We start from the raw sequence: 17,979 nt of genomic DNA, 5'->3' as shown, positions 1-17,979 counted from the left end.
AGAGATCCCAGAGTGATGGAGTCTAAGTTCAGCTTCACAGGTAGCTGGCAACCGGGCTGGAGGATAGACACAGACCTTCAATTTATAAATGAGGGAGAAGGACTATGGTTACCAGGGAAAAAGAATTTTCCCACTGGTCCAGGTGTTACCTCCACATGGATATGCAGAAAAATATTCCCTAAATAAAATGTTCTGCAATAAGCTAGTCTGGCTACCGACAATTTCCCCTATTGACACACTGGATTTATTTCTCTAAGTAAACAGTTAAACCTGCTGTGGATTCCTGTGAGTCACACACCATCTTCGCTGCCAACCCCAACCAGGACTTAGAATTAGCCATTGCTAGGAAACCGCAAATCCCAACTCAATCCTTTTACTCAAGCTTGACTCCTTTCACTGGCTGGATGTCATTAATTTGAGAGCAAATTATTAGAAACCTGGAAAACAGTTCTGAAATGCCTGCAGATTTATGATGAAGTCATTTCACAAAAGGTCACAGGCAACCCTGCTATAATTAAATCTTTCATTAATTTTTAAAATACACAATAACTTACAAATGCATCATAAATTAACCAGATGACCTTGAAGAAATTATTTAGAGCACTGCTTCATCAGAAGCCACTATCTAGCAATTTCCTGAATTTTTATTTTATGAGTGGGGTTTGTCTATTTTCCATTCTTGTTTTTGATTGGGTTCCAGTAGCCTATTTATTTAAAATGATTTAGTATTAATTTACTCAGGGCATTAGTTAGCACTGAAAAGTGATGGTGGGTAGTTAAGGCTCTCCCTTCCTTTAGGTCACAACCTCAAAAGTAGAGTGTGACCTACAAAATCACCAAAATATAATTAAATGCAGCTCCTTTCATTATCCAGGAGATACTTTTTTCTCATGTGTATATTTTGATAAATGATTTCTCTTTCCTCATTATCAAAAATTAGAAAACTATAAAAAATGTATAGATGAGAAAATAAAGGACCCATTGGAGGTAACCACTCTTAATAATCTGTAATGTTACTTTCAATTCATTCACAGTATTGTTTTTTCTCAAACTAAGATACAAGTAATAATGAGAAACCACAGCCAGGGTCAGAATTGCTGAAAGTTAGAGGTGCCCTGAGGTTTACAGCAATCTCTCCTCTCTTCTCCTCTCCTCTCCCTCCCCTATCTCATGTGTGCCCACATCACCACTACCACCATTAAAAGCTCACAATCAGATTATAGAACAGATTCCATAGCACTAGACCTGAAATAAACCTCATACGAAACTGTTCTTTCTTCTGTAGGGTGTGGAAGAGGCTTTAGAACATAAACTTCCTATCAGAAGAGCCTTTGACTACCTTGTGTATGTCTTAGACCAGCTCCTGGAACTCTTAGAACAGTGCCTATCTTGTAGTGAGCATGCAATGCATCCTGTTGAATAAAGACCTAATAAGTTTTTGTAATAGAGGCTCAATACATGTGGTTCCCTGAGTCCTTTTCTAAATATCTAGTTCTCTGTGGAAGGCCCAGGCTCCCCAAGCTTTCTCCTGCTTCCTGCCCCATAAGCCTTCCTCTCTACTTCCATGGAGTAAGCTCCTGAGGACCTATTTCAAATCAAAGCGGAAAGAGCAGTGTTCTGAGAAGGCCAGCCATCAGCAGCCCGCAGTTGTTGGTCTCCAGAAATTTAGGCCACATCCTTGGCTACTGGTGTGTGTCCATGCCACCTGATTGTTTTCCCATTAGGGTGTAGATGGGCTTAGCACTAAAGGAGGTCAGCAGCTGCCTCAGAATTACACTGAGTGAAAGTGTGACAGGAACTAGACCTTAATAGAAATAGGCAGGGGATCAGCAGCAAGGGATCCTGCACACAGAGCCTGTATTAGCTGCATGATGCTCCGATCTGTGAGATGGCAGACAGAGGCAGGGATTAGCAGGCTTGAAAGTAAGTCCTGGAAGAGGCAGAGGGTGGAGGGGAAATTGAGAAAGAAACTGAAGGTTTAGCATTGGAACCGACAAGGCAAAGGGAAGAGAGCTGATTTTTTACAAGTATTTAAAGACTCTTTCTGTGTCCAAACAACATTGATTCCTTTCTCAAATCTTAGTTTTGACATTTTAAAGTTTTAACATTTGAAATTTTGAGTTTAAGATTTGGAATTTTGAAGTCTGTATCAGTGGCTTAGAAACCAGTCATCTGTGGACCTGTGAAAGATGAGTCAGGAGTTGGTGGATGAAGGGGGACCTAAGAGATGCAAACAAGGAGATGATGGATGTTCAAGACAAGAGGGACTACATGGGAATAGAAAGAGCTGGAAGAAAGGAGAAGGAGTGCCACCTGGTTTTCCCATGGCATTATATTTCTCAGCCTCCAACTTTGTGTCAAATTCTGAACCAAGAGATAAAAAGAATCCAAAAGAGAATAAAATTCAACCCCTACCCTTAAATATTTGCCCGTCAGTCCAATGGTATCATTCAATCCCTATGTATCTGATGAGTACCAATCGTGCACAAGCCTCCATGTCCACGGCTCTGGGAGATGATGAATAAGACAGCTGTAAACTCTATGACTCTGATGGACTAAAAAATCCCTCACACTCCCACCACCAAAATGACCAATATGTAAAACAATTAGAAAACCGTGCAAAAGTAAAGATGATGATAACAATACGCCATGACCCAGCAATTCCAGTTGTAGGTCTGTAGCTCTGAGACTTCTATCTAGGCACTTGGAGGCATGCACAGAGATAGAAGAATACTGTTTGAAATAGTGTAAAAAACTGTTTGAAATAAGCTAAAGGTCCATTGATAGGAGAATGGAGACATAAGCAGCACATATTCATATCATGACAGAATGCCATACAACATTAAAAGTGTCTGGACCAGATGGATATGCCCCAAGATAGATAATATTGAGTGACAGACTCATGTAGGAGAATGATAGCATTTAGATAAATTATGCACCTCAAAAACAAATAAAGCAATACTACATATATGTTTGTGGATAATTAAATATGTACTAAATGTGTCAACACGCACTGCAAGGATATATATCAAATTAATGGCAGTCACTGATCTGTCGAGGAAATAAAAAAACAGGGTCTGAAAATGGGCAATAATGAGAATGCAAACTCTACTGGGATGCCCTGTACATTGATTAAAGCAAATCTGAAGCCAGAGTCATAGTGTGTTAACATAATATTAATTCCAAGGGGTTGGTACATAGGTGCTTATGAGATTATTCTTTGTATTACTGCATTTTTGAAACTTTCAAGGAGAACTTCAAGAAACAACACAGGTATGAAATTGTGGGCGTAGAATCTATATTGGAAATCACAAATGGGAACTCTTACAGGAGCCAGAAGGGCAGCTTGAATGGACCATGAGTGAGCTGAAGAATTGGAGCAGACACATGTACATCAGGAGACAGAGGGGGGCAGGAAATAGCATGTCCAGTCCAAAGGGCAGCTGTCATACAGCTCTAGAAAACTTCTGGACTATGAGCATTCAGGTTCAATGCTGCCAGATGTTTCCAACTTTGCAAATTTTGACTCCATTAAAAATAGTGCAGACTACACTAAATACACCTGTGTGCCAAACCCTGCACCTTAAGAAAGGAAATTCAATGAAAGGGAACGAGTAAGAGCCGAAGGAGCTGAGGAGGGCTTCCTGAAAGAGATGAGCTGCCTATGTGGGTAGAATAAGAAATGAGGAAACTTCTAAGTCATTCCAAATGATTTGCCTATTCAATATTTCATAAAGGAGCGCAATAGAGATAGAGTTTATGGGAAGGGGAGGTTTGTAGAAACTGTGTCAAAGATTCACACTAGGTTTGTAACAAGCCACAGTAAATTAAGCTCCATGTGCCCTGTCCTTCAGAGTCAACAAATTACAACCTGTGGGATAAATCTGGCCTGCTATCTATTCTGGAAGGTCTACAAGCTAACAACAGTTTTTAAATGTTAGGGGAAGAAAAGCAAATGAATAATGGTATTTTATGACATGTAACAATTGCAAGAAATTCAAATTTCAGTGCCTATGAGTGAAGGTTTATTGGAATACACTGAGGCCCATTCATTTGCACATTGTGAACGGCTCTGGCTGCTTTCACACTAGATTGGGGATCAAGTAGTTGCATCGAAGACCCTGTGGCCAGCAAAGTCTAAAATCATTAGGGAAAATCTTTGTGGACCCCTATCTGGTTGGCCAAAGTTCTTCCCTGCAAGTGACTCACATCTTGTTCATTAGACTAGAGAGATTACAAACATCTCTAACGTTCCTCTGTGGAGCTTATTTCCACTTAATTCTCACATCCATGTCAGGAAACCCAAACTCAGAGGGAGAGCAGATAAGGCTTCCAAGGTCACATGGATGCTAAGTGGAAACCTGAGCCCTGTCCCTGGAGTGTGGAGCTCTAAAACCCATGCTCTTGGCCATCACCCCATCACACACAGTCGTTTTTTGGTCAAAATAAATCTTTTCCTTCCAGGCTACTGCCAGCCTCCCGTACATCCCAGTATCACCTAAAACCCCCTACAATCGGCATACATTCTGCTTCTGTGTTCCTTGGCACAAGGAGGAGTGTGCTTCTGAAATGATGGACGTCTGTTGACAACCTGAAGAATGCGAACCCGGCAGCCAGCCTTAGAGGCAGTGACTTCAGAGTTCCACTAGATTTACCGATTACTCGAATGACTTACTTTGGGCAAAGTAAAATCGGGTTCTTCCAGCAAATAGCAGAGAACTGAAAAACAGATCAATGGAAGCAGCACTGGTTCATTTCCAACGACTTTATCAGATGCAGTTACCAGAGGCTAAACAATGCATTTATGCTCAGGGTTGGGTCTCTGCGTGGCACTAAGGCTATATTTAAGGGCATGTTCCCTGCTAAGCATGTGGTCACAGTCTCGTGAGTGGAAAGAAGGTCTTCATTTTTTTTAACCTCTGCAGTTTTGGGGTTTGTATAATTTTCTAGGTAAAATGTTCTTTCTCCCCCTTCACTATGGCTATTCGTTCCACTAGTGGAACAATGGATCTGAGATTTATGCCGATTAGAATTGGATTTATACAAGGAGTCAGTGAGGCAATTGGCCCTAGACAATTTGCTGCAAGTATCTCTACCTCTCACTGTCCCCTCTGCAGGACAGGCATGGTCTACTGCTCCATGTTTGCTCATAATGCTCCCTGTCTCCTTCTTGTCTGCAGAGTCACAAAACCTTTTCCAGCTATTCTATCTTCAATCTCTTCTTTGATGTCTCATAGCAACTACAATTTGCCCCATACCTTCCAATGTAATCCTTCTCCAGTTCTAGCACATGTTCACCATATCTTTTCAAACAGGTTGTGTTTGAATGGGTCTTCTGTGACTTGGTGCCTGGAGGACAGTGGCCATCCATCAATACTTAGTGAATAGCTAGCATCCTGTCACTCTTGTTCCCACACACCATGGTCCTTTATTGAACAAACCTTGGAGAATTCTACTACCTTTCCTCAAATTTCAGCTCTTAGCCTGACATTTGAAATTCACAGTCCTTGCTCTCAATTTGCCTCCTACTGAACTTGTGAGGTGAGCAGTGAATTTCTCTGAGCCTCAGTGTCCTCATCTGCTGAGTGATGACAATCTGATCTACACAGCAGGGTTGTTGGGAGAAATCTATAAAATCCAATTTGAGAAAGTGCTCAGGTACCTGACAAAAAAAGAAGGTGTTGAACAGACACAGACGGGTAAGAAGGTACTTCTTACGCCTGGCAAGAAGCATCCACTTTCTTCCAGGGAAACAGGACTTTCCTTCTGGTTTATTTTTTTTTCCCCCGAGAGACGATCAGGTTCTCCCTTGCTCTTGTTAAAGATCAGCTAAATCACAGCCAATGGGCTCAAATATTTTATATCAAGAAAGAATTTCAAATGTAGCTTTGAGAATGTAGGAAAGCAGTGTTTCTCCATTTGATTCAACATCTGAGTCAAGCAAAAAAGAGTTCTCCTTAGTGTGCTTATCTGGGGGCAAATACTACACCAAAGAGGCCCAAGCACTCCAGCAGCTGCAAGCAACTCATCCCATCAGGTAGAGAGCCACTGTCTGAGGTGGCAGTAGGCCCTCTGCTTGTCAATCATCCAGTCCCGTTCTCAGCCTTAAGTAATAAGAATGGTCACATTTCACAACGAATTAGGCTAGACTAGATGGTTCCTGTCAAGGTTACCAGGGAGATGCCGAAATAATAACATTTGAAAAGACGGTGGGAAAAAAGAGCAATGAAAGTAAGTAAACCCCATGCCTGCAAGCTGGGGACTGTCTCTCCCACATGAATTCCCTGTAGAGCTCATGTTCGAAGGTACCATGCTCCCCAAGCACTGGCTTTCAGGAGAAGTGGAAGCTGGGCAGACTCTTGTGAATGGTTGAGGAAATTTGGAATCACCCCCTTTTGGTTCTCGTTCTCCAGCTGCCTCTTGGTGGCCACACGTCATTCCATCCCTTGTGTCATCATACTCCATACACACCTCTGCACACAGAATGCTGATTCCTACTCAACTCCCAGACCCTCATTACTTGCAACTAGTGGATTCTGAGCATAGCACTTCAGAGTCCAGATAAGTCACTACAATCACAATAGTGGTGAGATTATTGGGGACCATAAAATGCATTTGTTAATTCATTCATTTATTGATTTAATCACTGACATATACACCATCATATCCTAAAAACTGGTAAACATATAGCACTCAAAGAACAACATATACAAAGATCCTCCCTCACAGAACTTAAAGTCATATGTGTGTGTTTACACACACACACACACACACACACACACACACACACACACACGTGTCTGTGGATCAAGGGCAGATGAAGGTGGAGGAGGAAGCTACTGAAAAACAATGCCATTTTCATTAATATTCATTGTCCAAAGCATGGTGAAGGAAAACTACATAGGGCTAAGACAGCATGTAGCATGAGGGTCCTCAATGTGATCTGGTGGGCTAAAGAATGTGCCAGAAGAGCTGATACTTAAGCTGAGACCTGAAAGATATCCAGAAGTTTGGTTGTTCAAGTTCAGAAGGCAAGCACATTCCAGACAGATATACAAAAACCCAGGGGCAGGAAGTCACCAATGGATCAGAGAAAAGTGGTCAGTGTTGGGGGACAGAAATGAGATCCAGACATGTGATCAAGTATAGACATTTATAGACTATTCAATGACTTAATCCTAAAGGCAATAGAGAGACTTCCATGGGCTTCGAGAAGAGGAATGGCATTACCATATTTTCAAGTTCAAGAACATCACTCTGGATACAGGTCAAATTCTTAAACATAAATAAAGACCCTTCAAAATATCAATCCCTTGAGACCCAGCCATGTGCTCTTTTGTGGCACTTTGCTTTGTTTGGTTCTTTGTTTTGAAATCAGTCATTGTTTCAACAAATAATTACTGACTTTCTACAATGTGGCAATTCCTCTTTCAGGAGGAGTACTGAGGTTACAGTACTCAATAAAACTGTAAAAATCTGTATTTTCTTTGAGCTTATATTCCATTACCTATTAATTGGTTCTCCACTGGTGAACTGCTATGAAATTTCAAGACCAACTCAATCATCACTTTTTTTCTTGTATGTGTGAAGTTTTCACTTCCTTTTACTCATATCCTGGGTATACAACCAGGGTTCTTTGATGATTGGTATATCTCCTTCCCCAAACACATTGGTGTGAGTGTTCTTTGAAGGTAAAAAGAATTGTATTTACCTCTTTAATACCCTCTAAGAGAGTCTGAAACATATTAGAAGCTCATTACACAATTTTCAATTATAAACTGTGTATTATTCAGAGCTCTCCAGAGAAACAGAACCAATAAGTTATACATATACAGTTGACCCTTACCCTTGAATAATGCAGGGGGGTTAGGGGCATCAAGCTTCTGCAGAGTTAAAAATCTGTGTGTTACTTTTGGCTCCCCCCAAAAACTTAATTTTTAATAGCCTAATGTTGACTGGAAGTCTTACTGATAACATAGTCACTTAATACATATTGTATATGTTATATGTATCACATAATGTATTCTTACAATAAAGTCAGCTAGAGAAAAGAAAATCACAAGGAAGAGAAAATATACATTTATAGTACTGTACTGTATTCACTGAAAAAAAATCCACATATATGTAGACCAGTGCAGTTCGAACCTATTGTTCAAGGGTCAGCTGTATATGTGTGTGTATATACATACATACAGAGAGAGAGACAGAGAGAGAGACAGAGAGAGAGAGAGACAGAGATAGAGAGAGAGAGAGATTTCCTTACTATAAGGAACTGGCTTACACAATTATGGAGGTTGACAAGTCCCAAGATCTGTAGGGTGAGTCAGCAAGCTGGAAACCCAAGAGAGCTGATAGAGTAGTTCAGGCTCGAAACCCAAGTGGATTTTTTTAGTTGAAGTTCAAGGACAGAAAAAGCCATGTCCCTCAGTTCAAAGGCAGCCAGCCACTCAAGAGGAATTCTCTCTTGCTCAGGGAAAGCTCAGCCTTTTTGTTCCATTCAGACTTTTAACTGACCGGATAAGCCCCACAAACATTAGGGAGGGCAGTCTGCTTTATGATTGAAATATTAATCTTACCCAAACACATCCTCACAGAAATATGTGCGACCAAATATCTAGGCGCCCAGAGGCCCCAGTCAAGCTGACACAAAATTAACCACTGTATCCTGATAAATATTTACATCCTCTAAATGAAGGTAGCAAGATAAAGCGATATAACCTCAGTGAAAATGAGCTAGCCTTTCTTTCTCCCTGACCAAAGCTGAGCTACAGAGTTAGGGTTAAGCACGAGGAGAAAAATACAGAATTCAAACAGCCTACATTATTAGTAAGTTTTTGGTTAAATGACAAGAGGAAGCACATTTATCCCCAAATGGACTCCCTGCCCTCACAGTGCTTAGGGAGTATATCAATTTTTTTGAGCTCCTGCTTCCCTCCATGTCCTTGTCATTCCATGAGGGGAAAGCACTGGTTAGCCAATTGAGCCACCTGGGTTTAAAGTCCTTTTCAAATCTGAGGGAGAGACAAAAATTGCCTCTTGTCAATCCTTCCAGGGCTCACACTTGTGGCTGTCTGAAGAACCCTGACAAAACCTCGATTATTTTCATACTAGAGAAACTCTGAATTTGATGAAAAGTTAAAAACAGGAAGCCTGAATTGTTCATACTTGGTTGGACAACTGCTTCCAAACGCATCTTAATTTCATGAAAATACCTGTCTGTCCCAAATCCCATGTAAGGCAATGATGCCGTCCCCTAGTTCTTGCTACTTACTAGCATTTAAAGTATCTTGATAAAGAAGGTAGAAGGGGCAGAAGCTGTGACCGCTCTTGCGGAGTCTTGGTGGGGAGGAAAGAAAAATAGGAGTGCTATCTCGTCTTTTCGGTAAATGGTTTGGCCCTGAGGTCAATCTCCTTCGTATCCATGTGATGAGCTCAACTCTATCTGAAGCTGAGAAAAAAATTATTACCATGTAAGATTAGATGAACACAGAATTTAAAATGTAGCCTTAAACTTGCTGGGGAATGCCAGGTCATGTAGAGACTGGTGTATATATGATATCGTTCAAAGCAATGCCCACGATAAGCATGCAATGCATTCAAAGAGGGCTCATACAAGAAAATGCAGGATCAATCACATTATGGGATGAGAGGAAAACAAAATAAAAAGGGGACTGGTATCTATCTTTGGTACAAAAGCAGGAAACACCTGACTTTAGGACCATGTATACCTTCACTGCCCAAATTCTAGGACTATGTCAGGTTTGACTATGAAATGCAGCCATATCTGGCTTGATAAATTCAAGCAGAATCTACAACCTTCTTGAATGCACACTTGCCTTATGGAATTTAGAATTCAATACTTTAAATCCTTGATGGACATGTAAAGTCCTAGAAAAGAGGAAGGTTTTCTTTCTATAGCTAGTGATTAAGTGAAGGATAGGAAATAATTTGGAAAAGTTAGTTCATGTCAAAGATCTTCATGAAAAAAGATGATGGTATTCCCAGTATCCCATATGCTTCCCAGAATTCACAAGAAAACATTTTAATCTCTTGGCAGAGTATTCTGGGTAAAATGACAGAGTCATTTGTATGTCACATTTATTTAATGTACAATCAGGTAAACTTTATGAAGACAGGAATTTCTCTGATTTGTTCATCTAGAACAGTATCTACCACAGAGGCACCAATGATGTTTTTTTTTTTTTTAATTTTTTTTTTCAATGTTTATTTATTTTTGGGACAGAGAGAGACAGCGCATGAATGGGGTAGGGGCAGAGAGAGAGGGAGACACAGAATCGGAAACAGGCTCCAGGCTCTGAGCCATCAGCCCAGAGCCCGACGCGGGGCTCGAACCCACGGACCGCGTGATCCTGACCTGGCTGAAGTCGGACGCTTAACCGACTGCGCCACCCAGGTGCCCCATGATGTTTTTAACTTCTATTACTATTATTTTTTTTGCAGTATAACTATAAAGGTCATACCAGGCCCCTAGATCCTTGAGATTTCTCTCTACTTGTATCTGTTACCTATCTCTATCTATACATACATGTATAGGTAAATGTGTATGTGTATGCATCTGTATTTATATACACTTGCATATATGTATTTATGATAGATGTATATCTATAGATTTACTAAATCATTTGTATCTTAGAAATACAACTTATATTATGATGCTTCCTTTGAACATCCAGAACTCACACTTCCACCATACATTATTGCTGCATATGCAACAAATGGTGAAGCTTTAGACTCTAAGCATCAATAATATACTGTATCTTAAATACTGTGTATGCTTGTACAGCTACACTTGAATACAGAATTGTTAACTTTTAATAAAGTGATTTCTCAGCCTAGCAACAGAGTCTGTTTGTTTAGAAACTTTCATTAGAAATTTGGACAGTGAGACAGTTCTGTTTAGGGTGTATTTTAAGAAAATGGGAAGAAATTCCTGGACAAAACTCAGATTACAACCTTACATCCTGAGCAACAAACTCTGCAGGAAATCCTTGCTCATCTTTTATGAGAGAACTGTCCAGAGAAGTCTTACCATAACACAGGTTCGCATCTACAGACATCAGTTAGCAACATAATATACCCCATGGAGAATCAGAGCAGCTCTACATAGGCTTTGACATCGTATCCTTCAGTTTTCAACCACAGAGCTCCAGGATCCAACCCAGCACCTAAGACGTAGCAGAAGCTCAAAAATGTGCGTTGAGTCTTTAAAAGACACAGTTCACCGCCCTTGGAGTTAAGAGATAATATTTTCCTGGCAATTTGGGAAATTCGGAGAGAATTAAAGAGAATTTAAAATCACTCTTTGTTGCACTTGTCCCAAACATTTTAAAGGTATTCTTGTGGAACCATTCAGATTTTCTATTATAAACCTTCCCCCCCCCCCGCCCCAGTAATGAGGATACTGGAAATCCTAGACTATTTCTGTATACAAGTCCTGTGGACATGACACCCTTACAGGGCTTCTGCTAAATTTGCTAAAAAGGCAAAGAGTTTTAGGATTTCAACATTTTTAAAAGAAGCAGGAGTGATTCAGTCTTAAAATGAAGAAATGAAGATATAGCGTGGTTAGCTACCAGACAGGTAATCCACAGCCACAGGATTCTACAGAATTCTAACTCGGGTGCCCTAAACCTGGGATCAGATTTTGTCCATTTATAATATTTGTTTGTTTTCCCCCACTTGTGCACCATTTCTTCTGTCATTTTTGTCAGTTTTTTTCTGTCACTCTGAAAGCCCAGTGTGTGTGTGCCTGCTGGTCAACACTTAGGGTGTGAGAATGGAAGTAGAGGGGTGGAACACGGCAGAGGAGTCAAGTTGGTGGCCAGTTTATGACCTCTGATCACAACTGCATAGCTGTAGTTAAGACCGATTTTTTAAAATTTTTTTTTCAACGTTTTTATTTATTTTTGGGACAGAGAGAGACAGAGCATGAACGGGGGAGGGGCAGAGAGAGAGGGAGTCACAGAATCGGAAACAGGCTCCAGGCTCTGAGCCATCAGCCCAGAGCCTGACGCGGGGCTCGAACTCACGGACCGCGAGATCGTGACCTGGCTGAAGTCGGACGCTTAACCGACTGCGCCACCCAGGCGCCCCAAGACCGATTTTTTAAATGATACCCTGGGAAAAAGATAAGACACGGAACTAGCCATTTGCTCCTGTATCTGCCTTCCCTTCAAAGCCGGTTAAGGAATACTGGAAGAGACTGATTCAAACCATAAAGACATTTGTAACGCAAAGTTTCAAAGAACAGCAGTGTTCCCTAGAGGAGGAAGACCAGACTCTTCTCCCAAACCAGCAGAGAAGCATTCTGGGAGCCCTTCTGTGCCAACTCCACGACACGGCAGATTCCCCCTAATCTTACCCAGAAGACTCCCTCAATTCCATTCAGTGATAATTAAGGCATAGAGTGTTCTAGTCACTTGAAAGTGAAGGAGGCGAGGGTGGTATTGGCTGGTAGAAGGTTACCATAACTATCTTCCCATATCCCTCACGTACACACATGCACACAAACGCACGTAGGTGATCAACTTTTTAGGAATTAAAATTATATAGAGTTTTAAAAAATCGTAGCAACTTACTATTTTCTTTAACATTCAGAAAATATTTCAGGAATTGTTAAAGCCTTAAGATAATCTATTCTCAATGTAAAGGGATATACAAAAATGTTCACAGCAAATTAACTTGAAGTAGAACAACAACTCCGTGGTGTGTGTGTGTGTGTGTGTGCGCGCGTGTGTATGTGCGCACGTGTGCACGCGTGCCACAAGCTCCAGGAGTACTTAAAATATTCTCTTATTTCAGTATGTGGGCTATTTTGTTTGCTCTGTCCCTGTGCCTCGCCCCCTACTGGACAGTTTTGGAAAGAAAACATGTCTAAAGACTGAAGTTTTCCATTTGCTTGGATTTTGGACACATGGAAATTTACAATATCTTAAATTCTGTTAGAAATCTTAACTGCTCAATTAGAAGCCTAGCTTCTCAGACGCTGTCAGTAGCCTTCCCAATCAGTGGGCATAAGGTTGCATATTTCCATTTTACAGATGAGGAAACTATGGACCAGATTGAAATGCTTTGGTGTTGGATTCCCTGGGAAAACCCGTGGCCTCAGTGGAAACAGAACCCAGTTCTTGAACTCCTTTTGGCCACAGCAAAACAAGTACTCACGTCATAATTTGGGTCTCCACTCCCGCCTCCACCAGAGCCCCGTCAACAAAGAGAGGAACCGAAGTGAAACCATACTTGTCCCAGGAGTGGCCCTCGTCAAAACTCACCCTGGGTTGGAAACAAGTACATGGAAGAGACAGCTGAAAATAAAACCATACTCTTTTGCAACAATTTTTCAGGTTATTAAATTCTCCTCTGTATCTCACTTTCTGGCAGTTTGAATTATCAATAGGCATTAATCTTCAGCATCTCCCTATATTATTATGAGATTTGATCAAAACTGTAATTCCTGTCCCAGGCAGAGATAGCACCAGACTGCAGAAATATTTCAACATATTAGAATCAAAACACACACACACACACACACACACACACACACCGACACCACCAACCAACCCAAGCAGGAGGACTTAGTGGATGGAGTGTAACGTTTCAAGTACTCAGAATAGAACTGAGGTTCAATTTACAGCACAATCAATTCAGTCCCTGGAGTTTCTGACACAGATAAATTGAGTAGTGTGGGGTGTAGCCTATGGGAGGGGAGGTGTGTGTCTTTCAGATCAAACCTTAAGAAAAGCAATTTCCTATTTGTTCAGAATGAACGTTAGGATCATTTTCCCTCCCCAGTGCCACTTTAAGGAGCTGTTAGAGATGAGTGCTGAGTGTCAAAGACATTCTAGACAATACTATCCCATCTTTTGTCCAGTGCTAAGAGAAAGGTCTGGCCCTTTGTGGACACAGCACCTGAAACTCTTTAAAGAGAAGGTTACTAGTGGAGGAGACTGGGGCAATTCTGCGTGCTTGCTTCTTTTCCTTTCTTGATATTGTCAAGTACCTGACCCTCCTTCTTCCCCAAAGCAGCTTTATTTGCTTTATTCCCTGTGCTCCCTCCTCCTGGCCATATTAATTCTTAATTCTTCCCTGACTCCATAACTCAGGATTCTCTGAGTTCAACTATAGGAACTCTGTAGGCTTTTCCTCTCATAGTGCTGAGTGATAACTTCTTAATGGATCTTAAATCCACCAGTTCAAAACAATAATCTTCAGAGTTCAGGGGTCATGTATGTCTTGTTAATTGAATGCTTTCCTAACACCACCCACACATCTTTATTATAAGATTTCTTACATGATATTACATATACATTTAGATAAATACGTGTCTGATTTTTCCACTGAACTGTGAGCTTTTTGAGGTCAAAGTCCATATTATTCATTTTTGCATTCCTAGCACCTAGCAGAAAAACAGGCACCTAGTTGGCACTATATAAATGTTAAATGAATAAATTAATGAAAGAAATAAAGAATGATTAATGGCACTCTTCCAATCCATCCACTTTTTTCAAGCATGATTTATCTTGGCATTCATGTACTGGCTGCAGGAATCTCTCCATTACTGGTCAACCTACTCAGCCTGTTCTCTACATATCTACTTCTTTGTCTCTCTCAGACTCTCTGTCTCTGTCTCTTTCTCTTTGTCTTGTCCTTTCTTAACCAATTTCTGAATTTATGATACACCTAAGTCTATATTCACACAAAAAACGAAAAGCAGTCCAAACTTAAGTTTTTATGAGTTCACAAATTGTGTCTGTCTTGACTTTTCTAAAATATTGAGTTATTTTTGACATGTAAAAATTATATACATTTAAAGTGTGCCATGTGATATTTTGATATATGTACATATTATGAAAAGATTACCACAATCAGGCTGGTTTCCAGGGGTAGTGGTGAGGAGGCAGGAGGGAGAAATGAGATGTTGCTCAATGGGTTCAAAGTCTCAGTTATGCAAGATAAATGAGTTCTGGCGATCTAACATGTAACATGATGATGATAGTTAACAATACTGCCTTGGGGCACCTGGGTGGCTCAGTCATTTAAGCGTCTGACTTCTGCTCAGGTCATGATCTCATGGTTATGATTCGTGAGTTTGAGCCCCATGTCAGGCTCTGTGCTGATGGGTCAGAGCCTGGAGCCTGCTTCAGATTCTGTCTCCCTCTCTCTCTGCCCCTCCCCCACTCACACTCAGTCTTCCAAAAACAAATAAACGTTAAAAAAAAACCCAAAAAACAAAAAAACAATACCTCCTTAACTTTTAAGAATTTGGTCATTTCAGACTTTTTTTTTTTTTTTTAAATAGGCTGAAAGCTACATAATCATCCAAGCTGACCTAGAGAAAGTTGGGTAGATATGAACTGCTTTTCTTAAAAATGAGTTTCTTATTTCGAAGGTGAAGATGAAAGCACAATTGGGAATGAACTTCATACCTTTCTTGCCATTGACCTGCTCAGTTCCTAAAATAATCATAGTTGTTTTCGAGTATGTCCTGGCCACTAACTAGTTAACTAGGCGATAGCTCTAGGAGATAAGCAAGCATTTCTTTAGTTATTTGTTTGGGTGACTTTGGATAAACTGGGTTTTATACTGATAGGAAGAAGCCAAAGTGAGATGAAGGCCTCTGTCCTATCTCGTCCTCTGAATTTCCTTACCAGTGAAGATCACTTATTAACACTAGCAGAGAAAATAATGGTGGGTGCTACCAATGTCCCAGGGAAGGAGGAGCCTTCCTACCACTGCCATTGAGAACAAGGCAGAAGATAGTCATTATTACTTTGTACAATGGATGAGACATCACAGAGTAGACATGGAGGGACCATCATAGCCTTCTAGCTCTGAGATGGAAGTTCCAAGGAAAAGCCAAGCCCAAGATGAAAAGAAAAACTGGAAAATAAAAGGCCTGTTGTATGAACTGAGTTCATGTGGAAGGAGTAGAAGCATGGGTTAGATGGAAGAATGAGATCAGAAGAAAGACTAAGAAATGCCAAAATCCACGTGGGAAAGCTAGCATATACAATAACCAAAATCCAAAGAATCCATTACAAACCATGCTTATAAACATAAGCAAGGAGACATCCCTATAGAATCAGGGTGAGGAATGGATCCCGTGATTCTCATTTATGGTCAGCCTACCACTTGGAAGATCACGACTGTGCCATACTGGTGACTTTATGGGATCAGGAACCTCTAACACTTGAATATTGTGAACTGAGGTAATTATTAAAAACAAAACAAAACAAAACAAAACTCCTGAACAAACTCCAAAAAATATGACATTAGAAAATTTAATCTCTTGGGTATCAGAAATTTGGGTCTGGATGGCCTGCCATTTATGTGAGCTATTCTTTTTTGATTACAGAGAGGTTTTTTAATGTTTTGAAGTAACCATAGTGAATGGTATCCCCAAGGGATGCACCTTCTTTTCCCTACTCAGTTCAATAACTCATTAATGGCCCAGACAAAGGAATTGGGAATTCTTTATTAGATCCACAGGTGAAACTGAAAATTGTTAGGGTCTCCAATACTTAGACAGGTGTAAAGTTCCAACTGACCTCTAAATAATGGCAAGACAAGAATACAAAATCAAAATAAAATACACTTCCTTTATAAATATATATGATGCTTAACTGTATCTGGTCTGGCAGTGGCCTCTGTTTAAAGGATCTAATGGTGAACAAGAAAGGGAAGGCCCTAGTGTAAGTGGAACTTACATTCTAATTTGAGGACACAAACAATATTCAGACAAATGGATTAAAAATATGAGTTATAAAAAATATGAGTTACAAATAGGAGTCATGAAGACAATTAAAACAAAGTGATGTGGTAGAGAGTGACCACAATAGCTACTTTGTATTGAAAGTTTAAGAAAGTCCTCTTTGAAGAGGTTATATTTCAACTGAGGTCTGAATGATAATAAGGAACAAGCTGATTAGACCCAAGTAAGAGCCATTCCAGAGGTAAGACCTAGTGTGAAAGGAAGTTGCTTTCACAAGGGAGAACAGAAAGATGGCCAATGGCTGTAGATCAGTGGGAAAGTAGATTATAGAAGGAAAATGGAGTCAGAAAACAAGACCAGACAGACTATGAAGGACCTTGTTTCCATCTGCAAGGAGAGAGATATAATTTGCTTTAAATTTAAAACATAATTTTCATTTCTTTATAGTGAATGGATTGTCAGGACTCAAAGTGGATGCAAGGAGATGAGCTGAGGGAAAGTGTAACAATTGGAAGATACCAAGTAAGAACAGGGGCCCGGACAAAGGTTATAGTAGTGGAGAAAGAGATGGAAAAGATACTTTTAGAGGTGGAGTCAATATAATGTATACAGGTTGCTTGAGCAAAGGAAATAAATCGTGAACAACAGATTTTTAGGGTTAAGCTGTTGAGATGGGGAAAAGGGATGAAAAGGAGATGCAAAGCTTTTTTTGTTTGTTTTTATTTGGTCCACATCAAGGTTTAGGTGCTTTTTGAACTTCCAGGTTGAGACATTGTCAAGGAGACTTTTGGATGGATGGATCTAAACTTCTGGGGGGTAATCAATGTTGGGAATGTAGATTTAGAAGTCACTTATAAGGTAGGGCCAACTTAAAACAGAATGCTTAATTAGAAAAAACAAACAAAAAACAAAAAACAACTCCACAGTCAGAGAAAGGAAAAGAAGAACTAATGGTAAGCTCAAGCTGGAAACAACTGGGGTCATTGTCAATCATACTTTCTAGAAATGATGCTATTATAAGAGGTAATCAAGCCACGGTGAGTCTATGTGAGTCTACTCTGTGTTCACAGATAGCTAACATGCATAATAGAAAAAACTATCCTTCTATTAAATCCTAAATACTGTGTTTAGTTACAATCATTGTAGAGAAACTGACATTCAATGTGATTAAAGGTAAAAAAAAAAACCCAGGTTGTTCTGAAAACAGTTTATATGAATTGAAGATGGCTTAGGGTAAAGAAGAATAG

The 17,979-nt window shown here is 40.2% G+C and overlaps 1 protein-coding gene across 2 annotated transcripts in view; it reads right to left on the bottom strand.

Moving 5' to 3' along the window:
- SORCS3 (sortilin related VPS10 domain containing receptor 3) overlaps positions 1 to 17,979 on the bottom strand; it is a 593,451-nt gene that overhangs the window by 61,775 nt on the left and 513,697 nt on the right. For both annotated transcript variants that reach the window (XM_045438831.1, XM_045438829.1), the window contains exon 14: positions 13,186 to 13,293. In XM_045438831.1, coding sequence (XP_045294787.1) covers positions 13,186 to 13,293 — 108 coding nt within the window. The remainder of the gene's footprint in view (positions 1 to 13,185; positions 13,294 to 17,979) is intronic.

This window comes from Leopardus geoffroyi, chromosome D2 (assembly GCF_018350155.1).
Source record: "Leopardus geoffroyi isolate Oge1 chromosome D2, O.geoffroyi_Oge1_pat1.0, whole genome shotgun sequence".
In the NCBI taxonomy this organism is placed as follows: domain Eukaryota; kingdom Metazoa; phylum Chordata; class Mammalia; order Carnivora; family Felidae; genus Leopardus; species Leopardus geoffroyi.
The sequence above is the reverse complement of the archived record's forward strand: the minus strand, read 5'-3'. Positions and strand labels throughout refer to the sequence as shown.